The following is a 24,332-nucleotide window of genomic DNA, read 5'->3' as shown; positions in this document are numbered from 1 at the left end:
ATATTTTGTTTATATTTTTCATGGAGATCTTTGAAAATTTTTCGTCGTTGACCATGTGCTTAAATTTAAATTCTTAGTAGTAAAATAACTCCTCTTTTTCAGAAAAAAAAACAGTATTTTTCACGTAACCTTTTTGTACTTACTTAATTTGTAAAACTGGCATATTTTGCTGTAGCATTTCATTTGTTAAAGTGTCCTGAGCCTGAGATGATTGATTACAATTACGAAAACTGAACTATTTTTTCAGTTTTTTTTTGAGCTGGGTTTTAATGTTGCTGTTCGGTTCAGCGTTTATATTATTTTTTTGTATCAATGAGTACCGTCAAGTTCTTTTTAAAGACTGAAACGCACCTAAATCATGCAATCTTAAGGTGAAAATGTTTTTGTCGGAAACCTTCTGAGAGTTGCTACGTTTCAACAATTTCTAAATTATTTCACAAATCCTAAATAAAGGTTTAAGAATTAGTAACTTATAAAAATTAGGGAAAGACTTCGATAATTAGGAATCTGGCGATCTTTGTTCATTGACATCAATTTTTGGTTGCAGCTCCTGCACTAAGAGGTATTTTTCTTTGCAAATCCAAAGAGAGAGGTCGGAAATATCTATTCACATGGGGTTACTATAAATCAACAGGGTTTCCAATATGAAATTATTCGTCCATAAATGAGACGACCATGCCAGATTCCCAATTATCGAAATATCCCCAAAATTAGATTGAAAATAAGTAGTGTAGCTATTAATAAAATTAGCAGTGTAACTAAATTCATTCAGGTGTATTTGGTAAAGTGTGCCCATAGTGTTTTTAAAAAGTTACATGCTGAATGAACATGAACAATTTCAAACTTTAGTTTGATGAGTGTGTTCACAATCCACATCTGTCATACGTTGTCATACGTTTAACAAAGAATTAATGTATATCTTTTTAAGATAATATTACTTTAATTATGACAAATTGGTCTAAGGGGATAGTTATTAATTACGTAAAGGTCCCAAGAGGGGGGGGGGAATCGGCCATACTATTAGAAATTGTGCGATGAATTTTTGTCTCTTGAATTATTTTATAATAAGAGACAGTAGTAGATCTTACTGATTTTATAATCTTGCATGACAGTTTTTGACCTATTTTTGTGCTGTTTTATGTATTTGCTGTGTTTTTATTAAAAACACATTTTTAAAATTTTTACACAAATGATTAAAATTTTACACTATTCAAACATCATAAGCATAAGCAGTTTTGACTTCCTTGTGCGTGACATGACACCCCGAAGCCCCCCGCACCTATGGTTGATTTCCTTGTGCAAAGGAAAGGAATCATTCTCTTCTGTCACGGAAAATTCCACTCAAATTTCAGCATAAATTTAAATTTTTATTACCTAAATACGAAGGTTGACAAATCCCTCCCTGATGTCTGTACACATTTGTATGTACATTTAGAGGCAACCAAAAAATGCCTTTTAAATATCCCTGAGTCCATTTGGACGCATTTTTTTTTTTTTGTCTGTACCTATGTGTATGCTTGCGAATCTCACAAATGCAAAAGCGGTTAGTTGTAGAAGGTTTAAATTTTATATGAAGTACAGCTCCTACGTCGCTAAGTTGAACACTTCCTTTTTTTCATTGTAATTGGATATTCCAAAAGAGTATTAGACGTTCTTTATTGTGGAAAATCAATGTTAATTCCATCTAAACATCCCAGTGGCAGAAGCATCGCGACACACACAGCGGCAACGATGTTGCAGACAACGAACCCTGCCCCATCGCTAACAGTTCTGTCTGTGCTAAAAAAATACAAGTTGTCCGAAAAAAAAAAGGTTTTTCCCAGAGAAAAAAAAAAGCAAAGCTGTCCGCAACTGTCGGATATTTATTTGCATGAACTGGCTGAGGCAGGGACATGGGCGGATTTATGGGGGGGGGGGGGAGCAGAGGGGGCAATGCCCCCCCAGTTTTAGGAGGACTTTATGTAGTAACAACACATCTTCCAAATATTTTTAAAAAAAATTATTATTTTTTCTTTTTTGAATAGTTTAGAAGAGCATGGGTGGATTTAGAGGGGGGCATAGTGGCAATGCCCCCAGTTTTGGGAGGGCTTTATATAGTAACAACACATCTTCCAAAATCTTAAAACAAAAAATCATGACTTTTTCTTTTTTGAATAGTTTAATGAAAATGAAGAGAAAAGTGAATGTCCTTTTCTGATGAGAGAAAAGAAAAGGGGGGGGGGGAGTGAACATTAAATAAAAATAGTACAGCTGTCACTGGGGTGTTGAAAATGTGTCAAAATTCACTATTTTAAACTGAAAAACCTTTTGGGAAAGTATATGAATGAAAATATAGGCTAAACGAGCTATACATTGAGCTGCAACACTTATAATAATTGACGATTATTTTAACAAATTAGAACCTAAAGCAAAGGGGGGAAAACTCCCCCCCTCCCCATTAGCGCTAACAGAACGATCTACTTGTTATGATTTGTGTCCACATTTCAAGTATATTTATGCATAATATTTATGTTCTTAGTAGATTAATAGGCCTTTTGAGAAATTCTAAAAAACGAAAAACATAGTTTTTTTCCTTCTCTCTCTCTCTCTTTTTAAGAGAGAGAAGGAAAAAAACTATGTTTTTTGTTTTTATTTGAGAGAAAATAAATGCTACCGCAAACTGAATTAATTTCAGTTATCTGAGTGTTCTGATTGAATGAATCTTTTTACTTAGAGGGAGAGTACAATTTTGCTGAGTACAATTTTACTTACTTTATAAATACTGTTTAAAAAGTAAGGTAAGTCATAATCATTTAAGTGAGTCAGTCCTTGTCATTATTGAAATCTAAATAATTGAGTCATCAAAAGTTTTGTAAAAATTTGCTGAAATTTTTTAAAAGTCTATAAAAACCTAACAAAATTGGTAAAATCGTAAAAATCCTTTAACTGTAAAAACTGACGAATTTTCATAAAAATTACAAACAAATCAAGCAAAAATTTTCAGGTAAGAGTGAATTACAAACAGGGCCGAATTTGCCTATAAGGTAAACAAGCTATTGCTTAGGGCCCCTGATTTGAAGTGGGTCCCTAACTCCCCCCCCCCCCCCCCAAAAAAAAAAATTTCCCTTTTTTATTCGTTAAAAAATGGAAATTGCTTGAAAAACTAATTTTATTTTTAAGTGCTTGAAAACCTGGAATATTTGGAAGCGTGTGGCTACAAACCTTAAATTTTAAAATTTCTAGCAAATGGTAGAGGTGGAGGAATGCCAAAACATGTCGAATTCAGCTCCTTGCCACATCCTGTATCAAATATGTTAAAATCATGGTTCTTACGTTTGTGACATATTATTTGAAACAAATTTTTGTGACTCCCATGTTTCATATCTTGCTATTTATTCAATCCCGAATGCAGTATTTTGGAAATTCTTTTTTATTGCTTTTATCTTACTTCTTCTGCATATTGTCTATCTGTTTAGCACGAAAAAAAATACACACTACTTCTATTTCTCTTTGTTTTCTGCCCCACTTGCAACAGAAGAAAAATAGTTGTCATGAGAAATTTATGGTTTCTTTTTTCTTTTAAATTTAAAATAGCTATTTGTTACAAAGTTAGAACAGGACTGTAAAAATTTACAATCAAGTACTAAACTATCCGAGACTATAAAAAGTACAAATGAAGTGTATTAAATAATTTTATTTATTCTAGAGTCCTTGAAAATAATTATATAAGTCTTTGACAATCCTAAGCAAAGTGAGCTCCAATGACTTCTACTGCATATTGTTAATCTGTTTCGCCAGGAAAAAAAAATACACTACCTCTATTCCTTTTCGTTTTCTGCACTACTTATAATAAAAAAAAAAGTTGCTGTAATGAGAAATCTATAGTTTATTTTTTCTTTCAAACTTAAAATGGCTGTTTCTTACAAAATTTGAACAATACTGTATAACTGTATAATCTGATTATCTTATTCGTTCTTAAGAGGGGAGTGCTTCAAAGAATTTAGGAAGGTGCACGATTGTTGTTTATTTAAAAGACTCGTTTATTATTTTTTCCATTGAAACCCCACTGGAAATTTTGCAGACAGACTATGAAGTTCTAAAAGTTTGTTGTAGACAGCTACAAAACTTTTTGCCACTGGGCTATGCATTAAGTTAGTCTCTAATGTGTGAGCCACTTCATGCACATCTTGTAGTTGATAAATATTTTGTGCTATTAGGCAAGTGTTGCTGACACCGATCCCTCACGACCGTTATTATTACTTTATTGAATGTAATTAAGGAAATTTTACAGAAGCAAAGGATTTTTATTTTCTGATTTTAATGCAAATAAAGTTTTTAGTTACTAAAAATGTAAATTGAAATTTCAATAAATCACCTTGAATTAAACGGAACCTCGGACTTATGAGGCTCGGATTTTTGAGATTTACATTAGAAAAACAAAAATCTTTGATTTACGTCAAACTGATAGTTTTATTGTAACTGATCCTTTTCTACGGACCGTTTTTGTTTTGAAAAAAAAATGTAATCTTATGTAAGAATAAGGGGAGGGGGGGGGGGGGAATCTTACATACCCTTACTTGGAGTTAGAGGGGAGTCAAACATTGCGTAAATGGCCCCTAAAAGCAACATGGAGAATAAAAAAGATGGGCTAAATGGTCTGTAAATGAAAGGAATAAATAATTAAAAATAAATATTAGACTTGTTTAATTTTACCCTGTTCTCTTTCTTAGGGATTATTTTATGAATTTCTTTTACCTTTTTACATTTCTCTGTTTATTTTGTTTTATATTTTATATTAAGTTTCATGGAATTGTTTACCCCTAATTTCCTAAATATGTGTGTGCTCAATTTTATTTAGTGAAGGAAATATGAGTAAATCTATGTACCAACATCATTACAGTTATACTCAAGAATGACTCGATATGCGAGATCCGGAAGCACTCAGAAGCATCGGAAGATGCCAGGAGATGCGACACCTTGGAAAGAGTGGAGCAAGCCAGTTAATGTAGCCGATAGAAAGGGTAACTTTTATTAAAAAATCTAAACTCAATACAGAGAGATTTTCTATAAAAGTAAATATATTCATTGGTCTGACGAGAAAAAATTAGGGTTTTTTTAAGGCAGAGGTGAAAGCATTTCGTTTTAAAAGAATTGCAATGGAATTGAGATGGAACAAGATACAAGTTATAAAGTTTTTTTGAATTTTTTTTTTTAATTTAGATAAAAAGTGAGATTATTTATTATAATTTTATTTCTTTCGCTCTTTATCATCTTAATTCTATAGTGTTTTATTTATATTTTTGAAACACAGAAAAAGAGTTTAAGTTTAAAGTTTCATTTTCAGTCCATTTATTTTCTTTAAAATAAAACTTGGAATAGACCATCTCTTTTCCCTTTAAAAAGTGCCATCTTGACGTTTTTTGCAACTTTCACCTCCACTTTAAGGACCCTTCACCGAATTATGATTAACCTTAAAGGACCGTTCATAAAATTCTAATTGACCAAATCAAACCTTTCACAAATTCATTTATTAATAAAGCAGTTTGTATTTTAGAAATCTGATACATATTAATGCATTACTTTTGGTTTACATTTTGTAATGTTACCAAAATATTTGATTTTTCAAAAAAATAGGACTTGGCGAACAATCCTGGACACATCTCTGGTATCATGACAATTACATTTCAAGTGCCTTATGCCCCAAGATGTGTGTGTGGGTTTTTTCTTCTTCGAAAGTTTTAATTCTTACTTTAAAATTATATTACTGTAGTATCAGGGCTGTAACCAGACTTTGGTTTTGGGATGGGTTTTGAACATATTGCGGATAAAATCTATATGATCAATAAGATTTAATTTTATTTGTATATTCTATTGGTTTTTGTTACAGTTGGTTGTTTAAATGAGGATGCTACTTTAAGGTCATTAGCGTAAGCAAATAAGGTGATGTGTCTCTGGAATGAAGAAAAAAAATTGATATGTACATTACCTCCCCCATTAGGGTGCATCAAACCCCCCTCCGGAAACAAATTGCTTTGTACCTAGTCTAAAAATGTTCCATTACCCTTAAAACTTCTCCATATCAAATATTTTTGTTTTCCTAATAATTTTAGGTGGTCCACGCCCACTTTGAAATTTCAGATTTTCCGCCAAAAACGACTAAAATCAGTATTTTTCATAATTAATTCTTTCAAATTTTAATTATTTAAGTCTTAATATTCAGTAAAAATTAATTAGGTAAGTGTAAAAGGCAAAATGGATCATAAAATCATTTAATTTCAATAATTAATACGGCTTTTGTGCTTTTTAATCTGCCTCTCCGCCGATTACAGCGAAATTAACTTTTACTATAATTATGTGGCGACATTGAATAGTGACTACAACTTCAACTCTGTTTACAAAACAGTGCATTATCTGCTTTTGCCAACTTGTAGTTTTTCCTTTAACTCATTTTTTTTACTTTTAATTTTGAGTCATTACTTAACTTTTATTTTGTTTTTTTTTCCTTTTCATTCTAATTTGAAAACATGTCTAAATTTTTAAGTGTTCTATTTTGCTTGATTTTACTTCTGGTTTTGATTTGGAAACTCATGCCTTGATTTAACTTAGTTTTTGTTCTGATTGCACAATGGACACAAGATCGTCGTCGCATATTTTTGGTCTTGGCGGCAAGATAAACAGTGACGATTCAAAAATAAATGGCTCCAAGCTTCCTACTAACTTGCAAGTTTTAAGATGCATGATGTATCATGTTGAAGAAGGTTCTTATGAAAACAGAACTAAATGGGAATCTTCAAGACTAGTCTTATCACAGGTAAAAATCTTTTACGAAAAAGCAAATATTCCTATGATTAGTGAGCTAAAAGCCTGTCAAAAAATTATTAAACTTCTTGATGACAATGCTAAGTTGAGGGCTATACCCCTTAATCGAAGATCTTCGCTCACCACTGTGCAAAAAGTAAAACAAATGGAAAATAAACTAGCCTTAACATTTCAGTTATGGCCTGCTAATGTAGAAGAACTAATGAAGAACAAAGAAGATATTTTCTTTCTTCAGTCAATGAAAAGTGATCGTATGGCAACTTTTGGATCATATGATAAAACTCTTGGAGATAAAGTAAAAAGACGAGAAACACGGTTGCACCAACAGGAAATAAGAAAAGCAATAAGTTTATTCATCCTAAAGAAGAAGATGATCTTCCCATATGAAGAAACCTAATCTTGTTTCACTTTGCAACATGCTTAAATGTGAGTCCAGCGCAACAGGCAGCTTATGCAAAGGCACTAGTTACAGAACTAGGAGGTGAGACATCTGCCATAGCGGCATCTTATGCAACAACAGATAGATCAAGAAGGGAAGTTGCAATGGAAATTTCAGGAGCCTGTAAAGAGCAGTGGTGCTTTCCTGAGCAAGCTACTTTGCATTGGGACTCAAAGCTCACAACCACATTGTCCAATAAATATAAAATGGAAGAACGTCTCACCATCGTCGTTGGAGATGTCCACCAGCAAAAAATTCTTGGTGTGCCAGCATATCCTCTAGGAACTGATCGCAAATGTGGTTCAATCATTGCCAATTTAATATATGAGCATCTCATTTCTTGGAACTGCACACAAACAGTTGTAAACATGACATTTGATACAACTTCATCGAACACAGGCCATAATACTGCCGCCTACGTCAGTGTGCAAAAGAAGCTAGGACGTGCACTTCTTTGGTCAGCTTGCCGACATCATATAGGCGAAATCATTTTGACCCATGTATTTGATGATTTAAAAATAGAGGCTTCAAAGTCTCCAGATATATCCCTGTTTAAACGATTCCGTGATAATTTCGATCATCTTGATCTTGATCATAGCCGGTTGACTCCACATGTCACAAAATCACTGAATGAAGAAGCAAAACACATAGCTACTGGTCTTAAAACTAATGCAATCGAGACAGCAAAATGTGCCTTAAATTCTGAACAATGTAGAGATGATTACATGGAGTTTGCAAAACTTTGTATACTATACCTAGAGTCTCCGAATATAACACAAGAAACAAAGTTGAATCGCCCAGGAGCCTTACACAATGCACGGTGGATGGCTAAACTTTTATACACAATTAAGATGTGTCTTCTTGAGAAACAAATAACACAACTACCTGCAGGCACTATAGCTTCAAAGCAACAGATTATAAAACTGCGCGACTTTGCAAATTTTGCCACTCTTATATACAGCTCTTGGTGGATAACCTGTAATTCTGCCATAAATGCTCCTTGGAATGATTTACAAATGCTTTGCTATCTAATAGAATATAAAGTTGTCCATCCCACCATATCCGACAGTGCAATCAGTGCCTTTGCAAGTCACTATTGGTATCTTACAGAAGAGATGGTGCCACTTGCTCTGTGGTGCAACAAAGTTCCGGCACAGGAACAAAAAGCCATGGCTAATGCACTGCTAGCTACGAAACCAAGTTTTACCAATACTGGTTTTAAGTTGAAAGGTAGATATGGCATGGGTTTTGGGAAACTGAAATTTCCAAAAAATGTCAACATCAATACAAAGCTTTCTGATTTAACTGGAACAGATTCTTGGTTTTTGTTTTCCTTGTTGGAATTGGACTCTGATTTTTTAAAAGAAGAAGTTTCAGTATGGCCAAATAATACATCCTACATCGCAGCCTTTACGAAGTTAAAAGCACTAAATGTTATCAACGACTGTGCAGAATGTGGGGTCAAGCTTAGTAATGACTTCATCAAGTCCTCAAAGTCTGAAGATCACTACCAGCATGTTGTGCAAGTTGTTGAACAAGATCGACAAAAGCGAAAAAATCTAAGAAAATGACTCAAAAATTTAAATGAATCAAGAATGAGTGCTGACAAGAATTAAAATAAAGATCAAAAGCAATTAGTGCATGTACATCTGTTCTTTTGTTGCATACTAAATCATTCGAATGTTTATATGTTTGTTGGAATAGATATTTATTTCTTTTTTCCTCATTAATGCTGTTTTTTTATCAATTTTTTTATTTTGGAGGACCGGTGAACCACATAGATATTATTCAAAACTCATGAAACTTTATGTTCATACTTTTTTTGGCATTTGGAACAAAAATAACATAGGTACAAACAATTTCTAGAAAGTTTTTTTGAAACATGGGGGGTTTGATGCACCCTATCCCCCATGTCAAATATTTGATGCCTTCTTGATGAATCAAAAAAAGAAAAAAGAAAAGAAAATACACTTGTACATGTATGCACATTCGAAGTAATACTTTCAAAATTCATGTTTTTTGACACTTGTAAATTTTTAAGATATCAAATTTCGCACTTTTAAATTTCAAGAATTTTGATGCTTTTGTTAGCATCAGGTATTTAAAATCTGAGTGAAACTTAAGGTTTTGTAATAAATGATGTCCACAGTAATTACAATAAAATAAATACTGCTGATAAAGCACTGGTTATGTTCATTTTCTTAATAATAATAATTTCATTTTTATATGAAACTAGCTGTACCCGACGCACGTTGCTACGCCAACAAAAAAATACATCATTATACTGATTTTCATGACAATCGGTTGAACGGGGCTGAAGTTGCTACTCTGCAGTGCCACCTGGTGGCGAGTGGCTTCAATGAGCATATTATGCACCTTCTCCGTGGAAAAATACATATAAATAGCAATTTTCATAATAATCGGTCCAGATATCAAATGAAGCCGTGACTATACTCAAATTTTGTACTCACGAAGTTTGCAAGATCAATCAATCGCTAAAAATATCAAATAGAAATCGTTGCATGAAAAGATATAAAACAATAAAGAAAGAATTTATTTGTTCAAACTCAAGAAAAATGGCAAGAGCTAACTTTTTATCAATGAGATCTTTCACGCGAATTAATTTCTGCAGCCGATAATTTCATTCGTATTTATCCAATGGATTGTGATTTAAATTGGAATAAAAAAGGAACTATCGATTGGATTTTTTTTGAACTGGTCTATAAACATTCCCAGTACCAAAAATAACAAACGGTGAAAGTTTCAGCCAAATCTGCCGGGTAGCTTTTGAGTTCATGGATGACATACAGACAAACATTCATTTTTATATATATAGATTGGGGAAAATGAATAAGTAAAAGTAAATAAATAAAACTGTAATAAAAAGTATTTCAGCAAAAAAAAGTAGAATAAAAAACGCATTTTGTAATAGTTTTGAAATTTTTCAGAGGGGATTTAAGCCCTAAAAACCCACCCCTTAAATACAGCTATGTGTGTACTATAACCTTTTCATTTCATTTTAAGCAAGTAACTGATTTATTGCACTCATTAGTGTTTTCTTCACAGACGTAAATGTTTTAATTTTGAAAGGGCAGCTACACCAGAGTATTATGCTTATAGTAATATACTTACAGAATTTTTATTTATTTTTTTAATCAAAAAATTGATGCATATTTGTTTTTCTTTCTTAGAGATGGACCAAAATAAAAAAAGGTTAAGAAACAAAAAAAGGAAGCTCCGATATAAAAACAAATTGAGGGGCATTGAATCAGGGTAATGCTTTAAAAGAGAGCTCACATAAAGAACAAAAGACTGAATCATCAACTGTTGTGTCTGAGGAAGAAAGAACCACTGCTGCAATTGGGGACACTTCCAAATCCAAAGAAAAAATCAGCTCTCAAATTAATGAGACGAAAAAAAAATCCAAGAAGAGTCTTGAAACTTCAAGGGAGAGAAATAATTCTGAAGCTTCTCAAAAAAGAAAAAGTACTGAAGTTTTAAGAGAAAACAGTAGTCCTGAAACTTCCAGAAAAAGTAAAAGTCCTGAACCTTCCAGTCAGGAAAATGACTCAGAACCTTCAGAGGAGAAAGACCAGTCAAAGACTTTTGACAAGATCCAACATCCACCTCGTGAGAAAAAACCTTCATTTTTGGAAAGATTGAGGAAGAAGCGTGCTGATAAAGGAATCCTTCTTCTTCCACCCAAAATGGAGCAAAAAATTTACAACATCAAGAAGGCATTGAGGGACAAAAATTTGCCCCCCGAATACATTATCAGCGTTGTAAGAAAAGAGAGAAGAAAAGCAGAGTTGAAGATGAGGAAATTGAACAAGGTATTTAGTTTCTCAATATATTTCTTACATTTTTAGTGATTTGTATAGTATTTAATATTACTTTAAAAACTGTTGGATTTTTACTCAAGAAAAAAGTGTTTTCCAAATTAAAAATTTTTTTAGCAAGCTTGTCAAATTTTTGCTTGCAATATTCTAACATAATTTTTTTATGCTAAAAACTTGAATTATCTTAACTAATTAAACAGGATCACTAAATGTATTGTTAAGCATAAAGTGGAATTAAGTTAAAGAGATTATAGTAGAAAAATCATTATATCTTGTATTCATGGGGGTAAATTTATCATGTAATTTTTCTAAGAGTTTTTGAGCTTGCAGTTTAATATAAACGAATGTTGTCTGAAAAGTTTCTGACCTAGCAGAAAAAAAAAGCGATATTTACCATCCAAGTTGATTGTTATTTTTCAACATAGTCTCCTTGTAAGTCCACACACTTGATACAGCGATGCTCCCATCCTTTTAACCCATTCAAATAGCGCGATAAGTCTTTCTCGTCGAAATAACTGTTGACAAAGTTAATTACCTCTTCATTTGAAGAAAACCTTTGCCTCCCAAGAGCTTTTTTCAGCTTAGGGAACAAGAAAAAGTCACTTGGGGATAGATCTGGTGAGTAGGGTGGGTGCTCAATCAGTTCATACTTTAATTCATGGATTTTAGCCATTGAAACCGCTGATGTGTGTGCTGGAGCATTGTCTTGATGAAAAAGGACTTCTTAATTTTTCAAATAAGGCCATTTTTCCTCAATTTCATGGTTTATTTTCTCAAGGAGAGTGGCATAGTATGCTCCTGCAATGGTTTTACCCTTTTCAAGGTAGTCTATGAATATTAATCCATGGCTATCCCAAAAAACTGTTCCATCACTTTTCCAACAGAAGAAACAGTCTTGACCTTTTTTGGAGCTGGTAATCCCTTTGCAGTCCACTGTTTTGACTGTGTTTTTGTTTCTGGGGTGTAGTGGTGGATCCTGGTTTCATCTACAGTAATCAGTCGTGGGGAAAAATTCAGTTTTGTTGCGCCGGAATCGCGCAAACAGCGTACTGCAAATATTCATTCGGACCTGTTTCTGGTTCAAAGTGAGCAAATGCGGCACCCACGTGCAGCTAGCTTGCCCATGCCCAATTCTTCATTAAAAATGTGGCGAGCACATTCCTTGTAGATATTCATAGCTTCTGCTATCTCCCTAACCTTCCATCTACGGTCATCCAGCACCATCTGATGAACTTTGGCGATGTTTTCGTCAGTGGTAGCAGTTTTGGGCCGACCCGAACGTTCATCATCACCCAAGCTGGTACGTCCACATTTAAATTCTGCTGACCAAAATTTCACTGTGGTAGATGATGGAGCAGAGTCCCTATACACAGGGTCCAACTCCTCTTTAATCTGGGCATGGGTATTCCCCTTTAAAAACAAGTAGCAAATTACAGCTCAATTTTTTCCATTTTCACAAAAACGGTCACATCAACTCAAGAAATTGCTGTCAAGCAAACAATTTGAGCTTAAATTGGTGCCAACTTTTTAGACAGCCCTCGTACTGCTAATTAAATTAAGCAAGTCTTTAATAAGCATTTTCATGCTATACTTTTAGAAATTTAAATTTTTTCTGTTCAAAATATGGACTGTACTAGAATTTATAGTTTAATTGAGATTAGTACACCAACCGACAAACATTTCTATGTACAACTTGTAATGTGTGTTGCAACTATTGAAGAGCATTATGTATTTATTAGTTTGAATTGATTTCTGCCAAGGGCGTCCATATGGGGGGGGGGGAGCTAGTGGAGGCTCAAGGCCCCCCTAGAAACTAGAGCTGCCTTGCATTTAGTACTTTTTTCTTTTCAAAAATGTAAAATCATTTCTTCCCCAGCCATTAATGAATGAGTCATTGAAAATGTCAAATTTTAACAACTCTAATCTATACTGAGATCGGTTTCTCTAAGGAAAATATATCCTGCTAAACCATGGGGAATATATTTGATCCCCGCTTAAAATATTACATATGGGCGCCCATGATTTCTGCTACTATTGTTATTTACATTTTTTATCACCTTAATGCTTCTGTAGACTATTAAGCCTTTTTTGATGCACACTTTTTATTTCCTAAATTGTCTTTTTTAGTATTATACATTCATGTAAAATGTAATTAAAATTTAAAAATTTATTATTATTATTATTGTCTCAACTGTTCAGTTGTTTTGAAAATTTCATAATCTTTGAGCATAATCAATGGCAAAGACTTTGAATTTACTATAAAAAAAAAAAGTAGAAGAAGAAGAAGATGAAGATAGCTCCGGTTTTGGAAAACACGATGGGAAACTTTATAAAATCAATTTCAGTGAAAAGCAAAATATGCAAAGATTTAGCAACTAAATTTAATAGTTGTCACATAGATCTAGCCTATATCTGTATTGACTAGAAAAAAGGTTTAGTTAAGATTCTAAAAAAGCAGACTTAATTTGAAAAAAAAAAGAAGAAAAAGCTTTAGTTTTCAATAGTTTCTTCTTCATTATGCTGCACTCACTGTTTATTACTTACATCATCAAATATTTCACACATCAGTCCTTAAAATAATGTTTGGCTTCATTTTTCATACCTAAAATCATTTTTTGCCTATTGCTTTTGCAAATTATATTTTTAACCATTAGTTTAAGTTAGTGCAAATGCTTGAAAAAGTTCAGTAGTAGTTTGTCTATGAAAGATACATTGCTATGACAATTCAGTCAATACCCTGGAGAATATCTCACGTGAATGAATTTTTTACTACATAGGTTGTTTTAGAGTTAAGTTAATTCATTTGTATAAAACTGCATTAAATTAAATTTTTTGTATCTTTATAAGAAAGTTGAAATGTCTTATTCATTTCTTATTTCAGCCATGTCTAAACTGCAGGCAAATAGGTCATCTGTATGCTGATTGCCCCCTTTCTTCTCAGCATGGGATCTGTTTCAAATGTGGTTCCACAGAACACACATCTTCTAAGTGCTCCAAAGATATTTCAGGTACCACATCAAGCTTTCTTAAACTCTACCACATTGAATTTCTTAATAATGAGTGACAAATGCATTCAGCTACAGTGACTTTACAAAAGTAACTAATGCTGATTGACGACAAATGAGACAGTGAGAATCAAACGGATGTAAGTGGCAAAATTAAGAAAATGGAGATAACCAGAGTACAAATGGTTGGGGAACCTCTCCTCTGTCTTGGGGCAAGAGATAGTACTAGTAGCCTTGGTAGGTGCTGCATGATTTAGAAAGAAAGAATTCAATGAAAGCATGCCTAGGACCTTATTTTTAAAGTTGTTTAACCCAAAACTTTAAAATGTCCACTTACATCCCTTTGCTTTTAACTGCCTCAAATCATCTTTTGAGATGAACCTAATTGTAGTCTGGAGATGTAAATCAATGCTGTTCTATTTTTAATTGCTTTTAGTTTAAATATTCCAAGAAATGATTGTTGAATGTCAAAAACATTTTTAGTTAAAAATATCATGAATAATATTACAACATGCTCATTATCCTCACAATTACTTTAATATTGTCAATCAATTGAAAACATCAATTGCAATATCAATTGAAAATATTGCAGAAGAAGCAAGATAACTACTAAAGCTCTAGATTAGCAGCCGCCAGTCATCATCAGGCAAACATTTAATTGAAAAGGCAAAAAAAAAAAAAAAAGTCTTAGTTGGCAAAAGTGATGACCATGTGTTTCTGTACTTGTTAAAGATCTTACCATATATTGTGCTACTACAACACACTTCCTTCCCAAGGCAGTTCCAGACAGAATTCTCGGAGGGGGCCATTTGAAAAAATACGATATGGGAGTAGGAAAAGGTTCCATTGCAAAAAAAAGACACTTAAAACCAGTTAAAAATTTAATTTCAGAAAACTATTGGCATTTATTAATAGTTGGCAAAACGAGTCACAGGGAATGTAATTCAGTTGTTTAAATTTAACAAATGAAAGATGTTAGGGGTTAAATTTTTGCGCAGAAAGCAGAATGATTGTTTTAAGCTATTCAAATCTCATGATAATCTGGAAATTAGGAAAAATTACAGCTATTGTAGGGATGTGGGCACTTGGAACAGCTTACCAGAAGAGACTCTAATGAGCAAGGGAGAAAGAGATAATGAGCAATGAATAGCTTTAAGAAGGCAATTGATCTTCATTGGGGACTTATAAACTGACTTGGACCATCCTAACTAGGCCCAGTGCCTTTTGCTGGTCATCACATTTGTATTTATTTCAATATAAGTGTTGAAATTCAATATTTTGAAGGAAGTGGATAATAAAAAGGAAGGTATTTTCAAAATTTGTAGCATTGTAGTGTACAATAGTATGATGTCTTAATTTAATGGTGAAATAGATTAGCTTTTCAAATAACATCACATTGTAGCTTCATAAAATCTACAAGATTAAGGTTTTTAAAGGGATTTCTTTTAATTTCTTTCTAAATCTTCAACATTTTAATGTTACATATTCCTGAGGTTTTTATATTCAATTATGTTGCACTAGGAAGGTGCAGTGCCTGTTTGTTTCACTTGTCAACCCTCTTGTTCACTGCATTTGCCAAGCAGGCTACTTTGTATTTGGCTACTGACTTGTGGAAACTTTTACACCACGGGGCTTATTCCCTTGCTGGCTGGGCTCAATAAGAGGGCACAACCTGCTTGACAGTGGCTGTGTGGCATTTTGTGACAAACTTGGAAATGTCTGGGAAAATATAGTGCCAAACTAAATCTTAGCCTCAGAACATTCTATTTTTGACGGTATAGTTTTTAAATAATCATTTCTGGCACACAAAGGTCTAAGATATGAGACAAGCAGGATAGCTTCTGAATGCCTTGAATTGGATGGTACTGTCTTGATGCTGGGAAGATTGCCAATGCAGATTAATTAGCATTATGGACTGAGGCGCAGATTTTAATAATATAGATATGGTGATACTATCATAAATTATCAAGAAGCGTGAAATAACATTGAAATATATAAAAATGAGTAATGCCTCTGAAAGGAGTAGCTACTTCATTCAGTTTAAATTACATGCTGCTGTTGAAAAATAAATGAATAGTTGTAGTTGTGGTCTATGTTTCAGAATTAAAAAAAGTGATTCATATTTATGCTTTTAGCTGTTGTGTAATTTTGTGGCATAAGTTCATATCTACTGTTGTAATAGTGTGCAGTTGAATTTATAGTTCTCCTTATTTTTCATTTTAATGTTATAATTTTATATATAGCTTTTATACTTTTATGCATTGATACTTATATTTACTAGAAAATATTTTAATATTATTGATTTTTTAGGGTATCCCTTTGCTAAGTGTTTTATTTGTAATGAGCAGGGACATATTAGCAAAGACTGTCCAAAAAACAAACATGGTGTATATATCAAAGGTATTTTTCAATTATTTTAAACTGAAGTTTTAACCAATTGTTGTTTTTTATGCTTGTAACTTGAAGTTTTGAATTTATGTATTTTTCAGCAAGCTTGTGTTGCAACTTTTGAAATCCTTCGCTTCCATTTATGAACTTTTAGCAAATTCCAGTTTTCTCTCATACTTGAATCCATTATTGCAGAAAGGGCATAAGTCATGTTTTTTTTTTTTTTTTTCAAAATTGAGTTAGCTGTGGTTTTCCCATATTTGTATGTAGAGTCATTGACTAGTGTAGCAGGGAATTCAGTACTCGTACAACAAAGCACTTTATTTTGGGTTCACATTTTTTGTTTAGTGCAGAAAGGGCATAAGTCCCGGACTTATGCCCTTTCTGCACTAAACGCGAAGGAAGAAATAGTAAGACACAATGGCAAGACCATAGAAAAACTAGATTTTTTTGGCATAATGAAGTAAAAACAAATAGCTCCTTTAATCTTGCATAATCTCTGTAATGGTAGGTTTGTCTGTTCGTTGGGTTAGGGGGAGATTTGAAGTCACAGAATCGGAATGAAATTTGCTAATTTCTCAGGGTTTTTATTAACATCACTCTAGGAATTGCAAAAAACTGTATGCTTTCAGCGAGATATGCGCTGGTCAAAATAAGAACAACACTGCAGGACACTTTTTCTAGAAATAACACTGAAGAAATTTTACAAGATTGCTGTTGACTTTCCTCTGAGAGGACGTTTGTTTGTCCTTTGGGACTGGGATTTTAGGACAGTAAAACTGTTAAATAAATATTACATATTATTACCATTTGAATTCCGATCTCTTATAAGTAAAATTCTGAAATTTCAGCAAGATTCACCTTCACATTTGTTGAAAACAATGAAATCTGTAACTGCTAAAACAGGGTCCTTCATTTTTTAAGAGGGCTTATCACCCAAATTGGGATTTCGGACAAAGATTCTACTTCAAGGATGAAAATCTTCCGTAGATCCGCGATTTTCCACTTTTTGTATGTTTTTCATTTGCCGGCCGCCGAGCATTTTCATGCTATCGTGTATGTATTTTATTTTCTGCTGGAGACTTGCACGCTCATTGTTTTGCCACGCCTATTTCACAGCCACTTTCTAGCGATTGCGCAATTACTCTCTCACCTCCCTTCTGGGCCCTGACCTTCCCACCAGGATTCTTGCTAAGGCACACGTTCTTTCTTTAGAAAGAAGTAAGGAACTTTTTACTGTTAGTGAAGAGGGTGAAATGGGAGTGGGCGGGGAAATGCTGGAGGGTGAAGGTGGGTGCAATCGTTAGATGTAGCTTTTGAAATCCGATTGCATCCGCTTCTATAACACTCTCTCATTTTTATCTGCTATGCCATTTTACTGCTTAGAGATTAATACCTTTTTTAAAACTAATATTTTCAACCCTTCTTATACTTTATTTATTTGTTTTATGAAGACTTCCACGGCCATTCAAAAATGTTTATCCTATTCCATCCAAGTTAATTTAAGCCAACATCATTCTTCAAGTCCAGTTTTAATGCTTATCAGGCTTACCAAAGATATAGCTCAAGAAGATCTTAATAAATTCAAATTTATTTTAATTATACTGTGCTATTTTATTATGAAAAACATGTAAATATAGGAAATTAAAGATGCTTATATTCTCAAATCATGACATAGTGTTTAAAACTTTTTATCAATTTAAAAAATAATCATTTTTATGCTAGTGCTTAAAATGATCGTCAAAGCTCAAAAAGTTTTAGATTGGGCTTAGTTTTTAATGATTTTTTTAGAAAATACCCAGCTGCTCCACAAAATTTCAAAATGCTGCTCAAATTATTTCTCCAAGGTTAGCCACACAGATGATGTCATTTTGTAGTTATGGTGTCCAATGTTTCAGCTTTTTTTAAATGTTTAATGATATGGAAGTTTTATAGCATTAGATGTCACATTATAAAGTCCAAAATAAAAGAATAAAAAAGTTAATTTCAGTGACGAAATGAAATGTAATTTAAGATGAGGTAAGTAATGATCCTACTTGTGGCTAGATTAATCATAAAAAAATTAGTAGAATTTTGTTCATTTCTGAATGAAAAAAATCACTTTTTATTGATTCCTGGAAAGTTGCATTAGTTGGACTTATGCCCTTTCTGAAATAATCGATTCACTTGAAGAAACTTAACTTGTTTCCATGTCGGATTAAACCATAAGTTCACAAAGTTTTGTGATTGATATGACTTTCCGCAATAAAAAGTTGAAGTTCTATTTCTATGAGGTAATGTAAAGTAAATTTTAACTACTAAAATCTAGATTAATAACATATTAAGACCACCATAGAACAAATTAATGATATGATCATAGAGCCCTCTAAACTCTTAAACATGAGTTATCTTGGTGAAAAGAACCAGGCAGTTTAGAAGAGTTCCCGTGACTACCCCTTGAAACAAGATGCCATTTTCGGCCTAACTGAAGTCATATTCTTTTCTACATTGACATAAAAATAACCAGGCACTTGTCAGAGCAGTCTTGATTGTTTCCTGCTCTGAATTATCAAAATATTGCATATTTTCTTTATTACTAACTGATAGTCTTATCATAATTTTATCTCAAGTTTCATTTCCATGCTGTTCGCTCCTTTTGCGTATTGTAAGAAATATTGTGTATTCTACAAGAGTCGATCCAAAAGTAAGGTTCCCATCAACAGGGATGAGATTCTTGGCTTTTTCTGCTGGCTTTTAAAAACTTTCCTCCTTTTCCTCCTTTTTTTTTTTTTTTTGCTTCTTTCAGGCCTTATTTTTCTCAAAAATCGGGAAAAAATACGATTTTTAAAAATTTTTGGTACTTGATTTCTTATTCTTTCTATTTTTTCCTCTCGAATCTTCATCCTCCGCGATATCTGCCAAAAATGTATGTTTTGGAATCATGCCAACGACGTCAAACACGTGCTGCGCCGAAAGTTGCAAGCATCGTTTGAGATTTCAATCTTTTTGCATCCTGCAAGTATTTCAGTTATTTTTAATGTTGGATAATTTTTACTGTATGCTACCTTATATCTGTTTATTTTATTCAGCATTTCAATAATATTTTTATTTCTTTATTTTATTTTAGAAAAAATTCAGGAGTCAGTCAAAAAACGTAGCTTAGCACCCACTGTCTCGAATTTATTGAAACTTGGCATGGTTACTTTTTTTGTGTATTTAAGTAAGTGTAAAAAATATTTATGGTAAATCTCAAATGGTTTAGGCTTTACAGCCTCTTAAAAGTTTTGAGATTTCATGATTAAATGAGGCAGCTGCAAGTTGTTCTTTTGATTCCAAAATCGTATTAGGAAGTTTTTTAAAAACAAATTTTGGGTTCCAATGCAAGAAAAAAGATAACCAATCGTTTATATATTTATTTATTTTCAATTCTTGCTGTGAAAAGTATGTTTTACTACAGAAAGAAATATTAGGCTTTTCTCTGTTGTAAATTTTTACTTTAAAAACAGACTTAATTTTAAAATTTATGTTCTTACTCGTTTAACACTATAAACTCAAATGTTTTTAATGAAAAAAAATGTATTTTTCTCTAAAAAAAAAAATGAAAAGTTGACACTATTGAGTGATGCAGCCAAGATTGACCTCCGGCTCCCCCAACCATTTGTTCAAGGACTTCAATTGTTGCCTCTTTTTCAAAATTTATATTTATTTGAGAATAAGCACTCTTGCAAGAAATGGTACAATACAGCAAATTGTACAAAATTGTTACTTATAATTAAATACATATTACCTTTTAAACTGGTAAATTAGCCATTTTTGTTGAATTTTTGAATATCATGGCTTCTAGGTTCTATTTTGATGCGGTTTTGGGATATCAGCCCTTTTGCAAAATGTTTTTGGATATCATCCCTTTTAGGATTTTTTTTTTTTGGATTTCTTCCTTTTTGCTATCTGACCACTCTCATCCCTGCATCAATTTTACAAATATACAGCACTGTCTATGCTCAATGAAATTTACATTGTTGGAAAGAAAAAACGTTTCTCTATTCTTATATATAGTCGTCATCTTTTGCTGTGCAATATTGTCGAGATGGTGCCCTAACTTCCGTATCAAGTGTCACTGAATTTCACCGTCAACCCGTTGAGCAAGCATTTCACCCGTTTTTGACTTTGTCGTCACTCCGAACATCGAAATGTTCCTTTAACTTAGGAAACAAGTGGTTATAACTAGACTCGAGCTCCGGACTTCAATGAAGAAAAGAGTTGTTTGTTGACTGTCATGTCCCACTCTGGTGATAGAATTCTGTGACACCTGATACAGAAGTTAAGGCAACGTCAATAATAATGCACAGAAACGATTGTGGTTATGTATAAAAATAGAGAAACCTTTTTTTCCCATCTATGTAAATTTCAATGAGAATAGACAGTGCTGTATATTTTTTAAATTTATGGGAACCTTACTTTTGGATCGACTTTTGTATGTTGCAATAAAATGAATCTGCACATCTAAATAATAGTTTTACCGTAACAGAAGTTAGCAGTTTGAACTTGAAAGCAGACATATTGTTGCTGTTTGTCAGAAGAGAAATTAACCTCAATTTTTAAAAAGGGATTTTCATGTGAGCTGATATGTTTCAAATTAATTTTTAGTTTGGCAGTTAGAGACGCTGCTTAGGAAATTAGGTAAGCAGTTCAGGCAACACCACTGAGATTATTTGTTTCTTGTTGGTGTACCACTGAGATTATTTATTTCTTGTTGGTGTTTGTTCATGGGGTCAGCAAGTGTCAGTGAGCAGGGACGGTAAACCCCTAGTTTATTTTTTGAAAAAATTATGTATTTTGCACTTAATTTAACACTTCTTGCTTAACTGATAGGGAGAAAATTTAAGTTTCAGCAACTGGAAAAGTATTAGTAGATATACATTTAGTTGATAGTAAGCCACATATGAGCTTTTATATTACACTCAGAAATAATAATTAATAATCCTTTTGCCAGTGGCGTACCTAGCATGGGTGACACCCGGGGCAGTTATTTGTAGTTCCCCCCCCTCCCCCTCAATCTAAAAGCGCAAAAAAAGAAAAAAAAAATTGGAAACGTTAAAACATGATATTCATGCAACTTTTAGAAACAACTTCATTTGTGTTATAACGAAATTTAAAGTGGGCTGAAGTACAAAAACCGAATAAAAGTAAGGGTCTGGGAGATCTGGAAAATTTTTAAATTTGTAGCTTTAAAAGTGCATTTTAATTGCCTGTTTCTCAAAACCTTGCACTTACACTTAGGGTGTCACCCCCCAGATGGGTGACACCCGGGTCACCCCCCCCCCCCCTCCCCCGTAGTAACGTCACTGCTATTGCATCCTCTCTCCTGAAAAGTGGTATGCTATTATAATTTCGTTAATTCTTTCTGCATAAATTAATGACGCTGAATTAAAAAAATATGCATTTTATTCTAATTTCAGGTGGCAAGTGTCACTTATGTGGAAATGTTAATCATTTCAAGAAGGACTGTCCAACTCTGAAGAAACAACGTAAGTTCAGAAAAATATGTCAATTTATTTTAACTGTTAGGAAAGTTAATTTTAAGTCTACTAATAGCAGCTAGTTTGTCATAAAGTAAAATTACAAGAAATGTGATACAGTGAAATCTTTTTACAACGAATACCAACACTGCAAAATATCAGTTTCAACAAAATAAATTTTCAGTCCCAATTTAATTTCCATTGTAATGAGCAAAATTTGTGGTTCCTTGAAGTTTGTTGTATTAAAAATGCTTTGAATATTGCTAATTCCTTGATGTGTACAAATGTTTTGCTTTAGTTGAAACAAAACTGTAACCTTCTATTTCTAGTTTATTACAAGGAGAAAAAACTTTTGGTAAGTGTTAAATTTATAGGACAGAATTAACATGATTTAAATTTTGCATTTTTGAAACCCTTGGGAAAAAAAAGCTGAAATGTGTAATTTTTAAAGTACTTTCTCTGAAAATTGAAATAGTTTTAATTAACTGGAGAAAAAGCTGATGTACACAAAAATGATGCATGATCACATATTACGGTAGCTATCAAAAGTTCTTTTTTTTTGTAAGCTAAGTTTTTTTTTTACGGAAGTATATTAATCTTGTACTGCTCTTGAAGCTCAACAAAATGGAATATCAGAACAAGTGAAATGTATGCATGAATTTTAAATTTTTCAGAAACAACATACTTGCCATAATTTTAAAATTGATTCAGTTTTCTATACATTTGTGAAGTTAACTGTCTTAATGTTTCAAAATAGAACAATATGAAGTTGAATAAATACCTTTGTGCTTGATAAGTAAAATAAGAAAAAAACAAAGTAAAATAGCACAAAGTCACAGATTTCTGCTGATAAGTGTTTCGTGGGAACAAAGAACCACTTTTTAGTCCTTTCACTTAGAGAACTGTGGAAAATTAATAAAGTGTGAAATTTTCAAAAAAAAAAGTTTTAGTTTTAGTTTTTTAAAGTAAAACTAAGGATTTTCCCCTATTCTGATTTGAAATCATGTTGGAGCCTGTGAAGTATACTTCCAGGCTACAATTTTTCTTCCAGCATGTTTTCATAGGCATTCAATTGGATTGAATTCAGGTAACTTGCTTGGGCTGTCGAAAACAGTAATTTTCTTAGCTGTAAGCTGATTTGTTACTATTTTGGTTGTACTTCGAATGATTATCCTGCTAAAACGGCCTTCCATAAGACATCTTTTTGTAAGCAGAAGCTAAGGCAATATGTGGATCTTCTAAAATGTGTTTAAACATCTTGATCCATAATGTCATTCATGAGATTCAAGCAATGTGATGGCAAATAAAATCGAGAAAGAAAATTGTTTTTGTTGAACCAGATATTTTGTTGTATTGATATTTGCTAGAATGAGATTTTACTGTAGTAGCATTTAGACCTTTGTAAATGTGAAATCTTTGGTGCACGCAATGCATTTATCAGAAAATTATTTTTGCCCTTTTCAGAAGATGAAGAAATAATTGCGGCTTATACCATTGATGCAGGTGCGAGTGTCGACCAGGAAATTGTACCTACGGTCAAAAAAGAGAAGCGGCCCAAGGCTAAGAAAGCAAAAATCGTAAAATTTTAATGTAAATAAAGTGTTTAAATTTTAGTTTCACCAAATTATTATTATTTTTTTTTAATTGATCTGCTTTTACATTGAAAATTTCTGGTTCATTTTTAAGAATCTTCCTTTGCCAGCGCAAAAGGTTTGCTTTGGTGAAAAAATTAGTTTTTGCCAGTGATATTTTTCTGGTTTTAATTTCTTTGTGAAGTATGTTACAACCAGGGTTATGTACAAAGGGGGGGGGGGATACCTGCTGGCCCGGGCCTGAGATTTTTAAAATCGGAGATGAAATATATGTAGGGACGTAGGGGTAAACAAAATGGAGGGGCTTGGAAAAGTTATTTGTGCCGGGACTCAAAATTTCTGTGCACGCTCCTGGTTACAACTGTGTATGTGATGTCATGTAATAGTTAATAATCAGTGTGAAGATATGGCGTGCCATTGCCTCGAGAGGTTGGACTTCTTTATTAAGATATAAGACAATACAAGAAAGATTTACAGCACAAAGAAGAAACGAAACCAGGGCTCTTGTGGGAATCAAACCCACTACCTCCGGCATTCAAAGTGAAGCTTCTAGCTCAGAGCCAGAGGCCCCTGTTACTACTCATAATGATATGATATTCAGCCAGCTAAATTCATTCCACTCAGATACTTTGAGATACTTTTTGAAAAAAAAAAATCCCAAAAAATAAGAAGTTCTTGAATGCAATATTCATGCCATCCACAAAAGGTCAAATCATCAATTTTTGGGTCTAGAATTTGAAATCCACAAGTATTCTGTTATTTCTAGAAAAAAA

At 33.0% G+C, this 24,332-nt stretch overlaps 1 protein-coding gene across 1 annotated transcript; it reads left to right on the top strand.

Moving 5' to 3' along the window:
- Positions 1-33: 33 nt before the first annotated feature.
- Positions 34-23,580, top strand: LOC129224771 (zinc finger CCHC domain-containing protein 9-like). Its single transcript, XM_054859319.1, has 8 exons — positions 34-124; positions 4,880-5,000; positions 10,429-10,442; positions 10,510-11,070; positions 13,958-14,084; positions 16,392-16,481; positions 21,908-21,976; positions 23,432-23,580. The coding sequence occupies exons 2-8, from the start codon at positions 4,892-4,894 to the stop codon at positions 23,554-23,556; spliced, it is 1,095 nt and encodes a 364-aa protein (XP_054715294.1). The 5' UTR covers positions 34-124; positions 4,880-4,891; the 3' UTR covers positions 23,557-23,580.
- Positions 23,581-24,332: the final 752 nt, after the last annotated feature.

This window comes from Uloborus diversus, chromosome 6 (genome assembly GCF_026930045.1).
Source record: "Uloborus diversus isolate 005 chromosome 6, Udiv.v.3.1, whole genome shotgun sequence".
Lineage (NCBI taxonomy): Eukaryota > Metazoa > Arthropoda > Arachnida > Araneae > Uloboridae > Uloborus > Uloborus diversus.
This window is presented reverse-complemented; position numbering and strand designations above follow the sequence as displayed.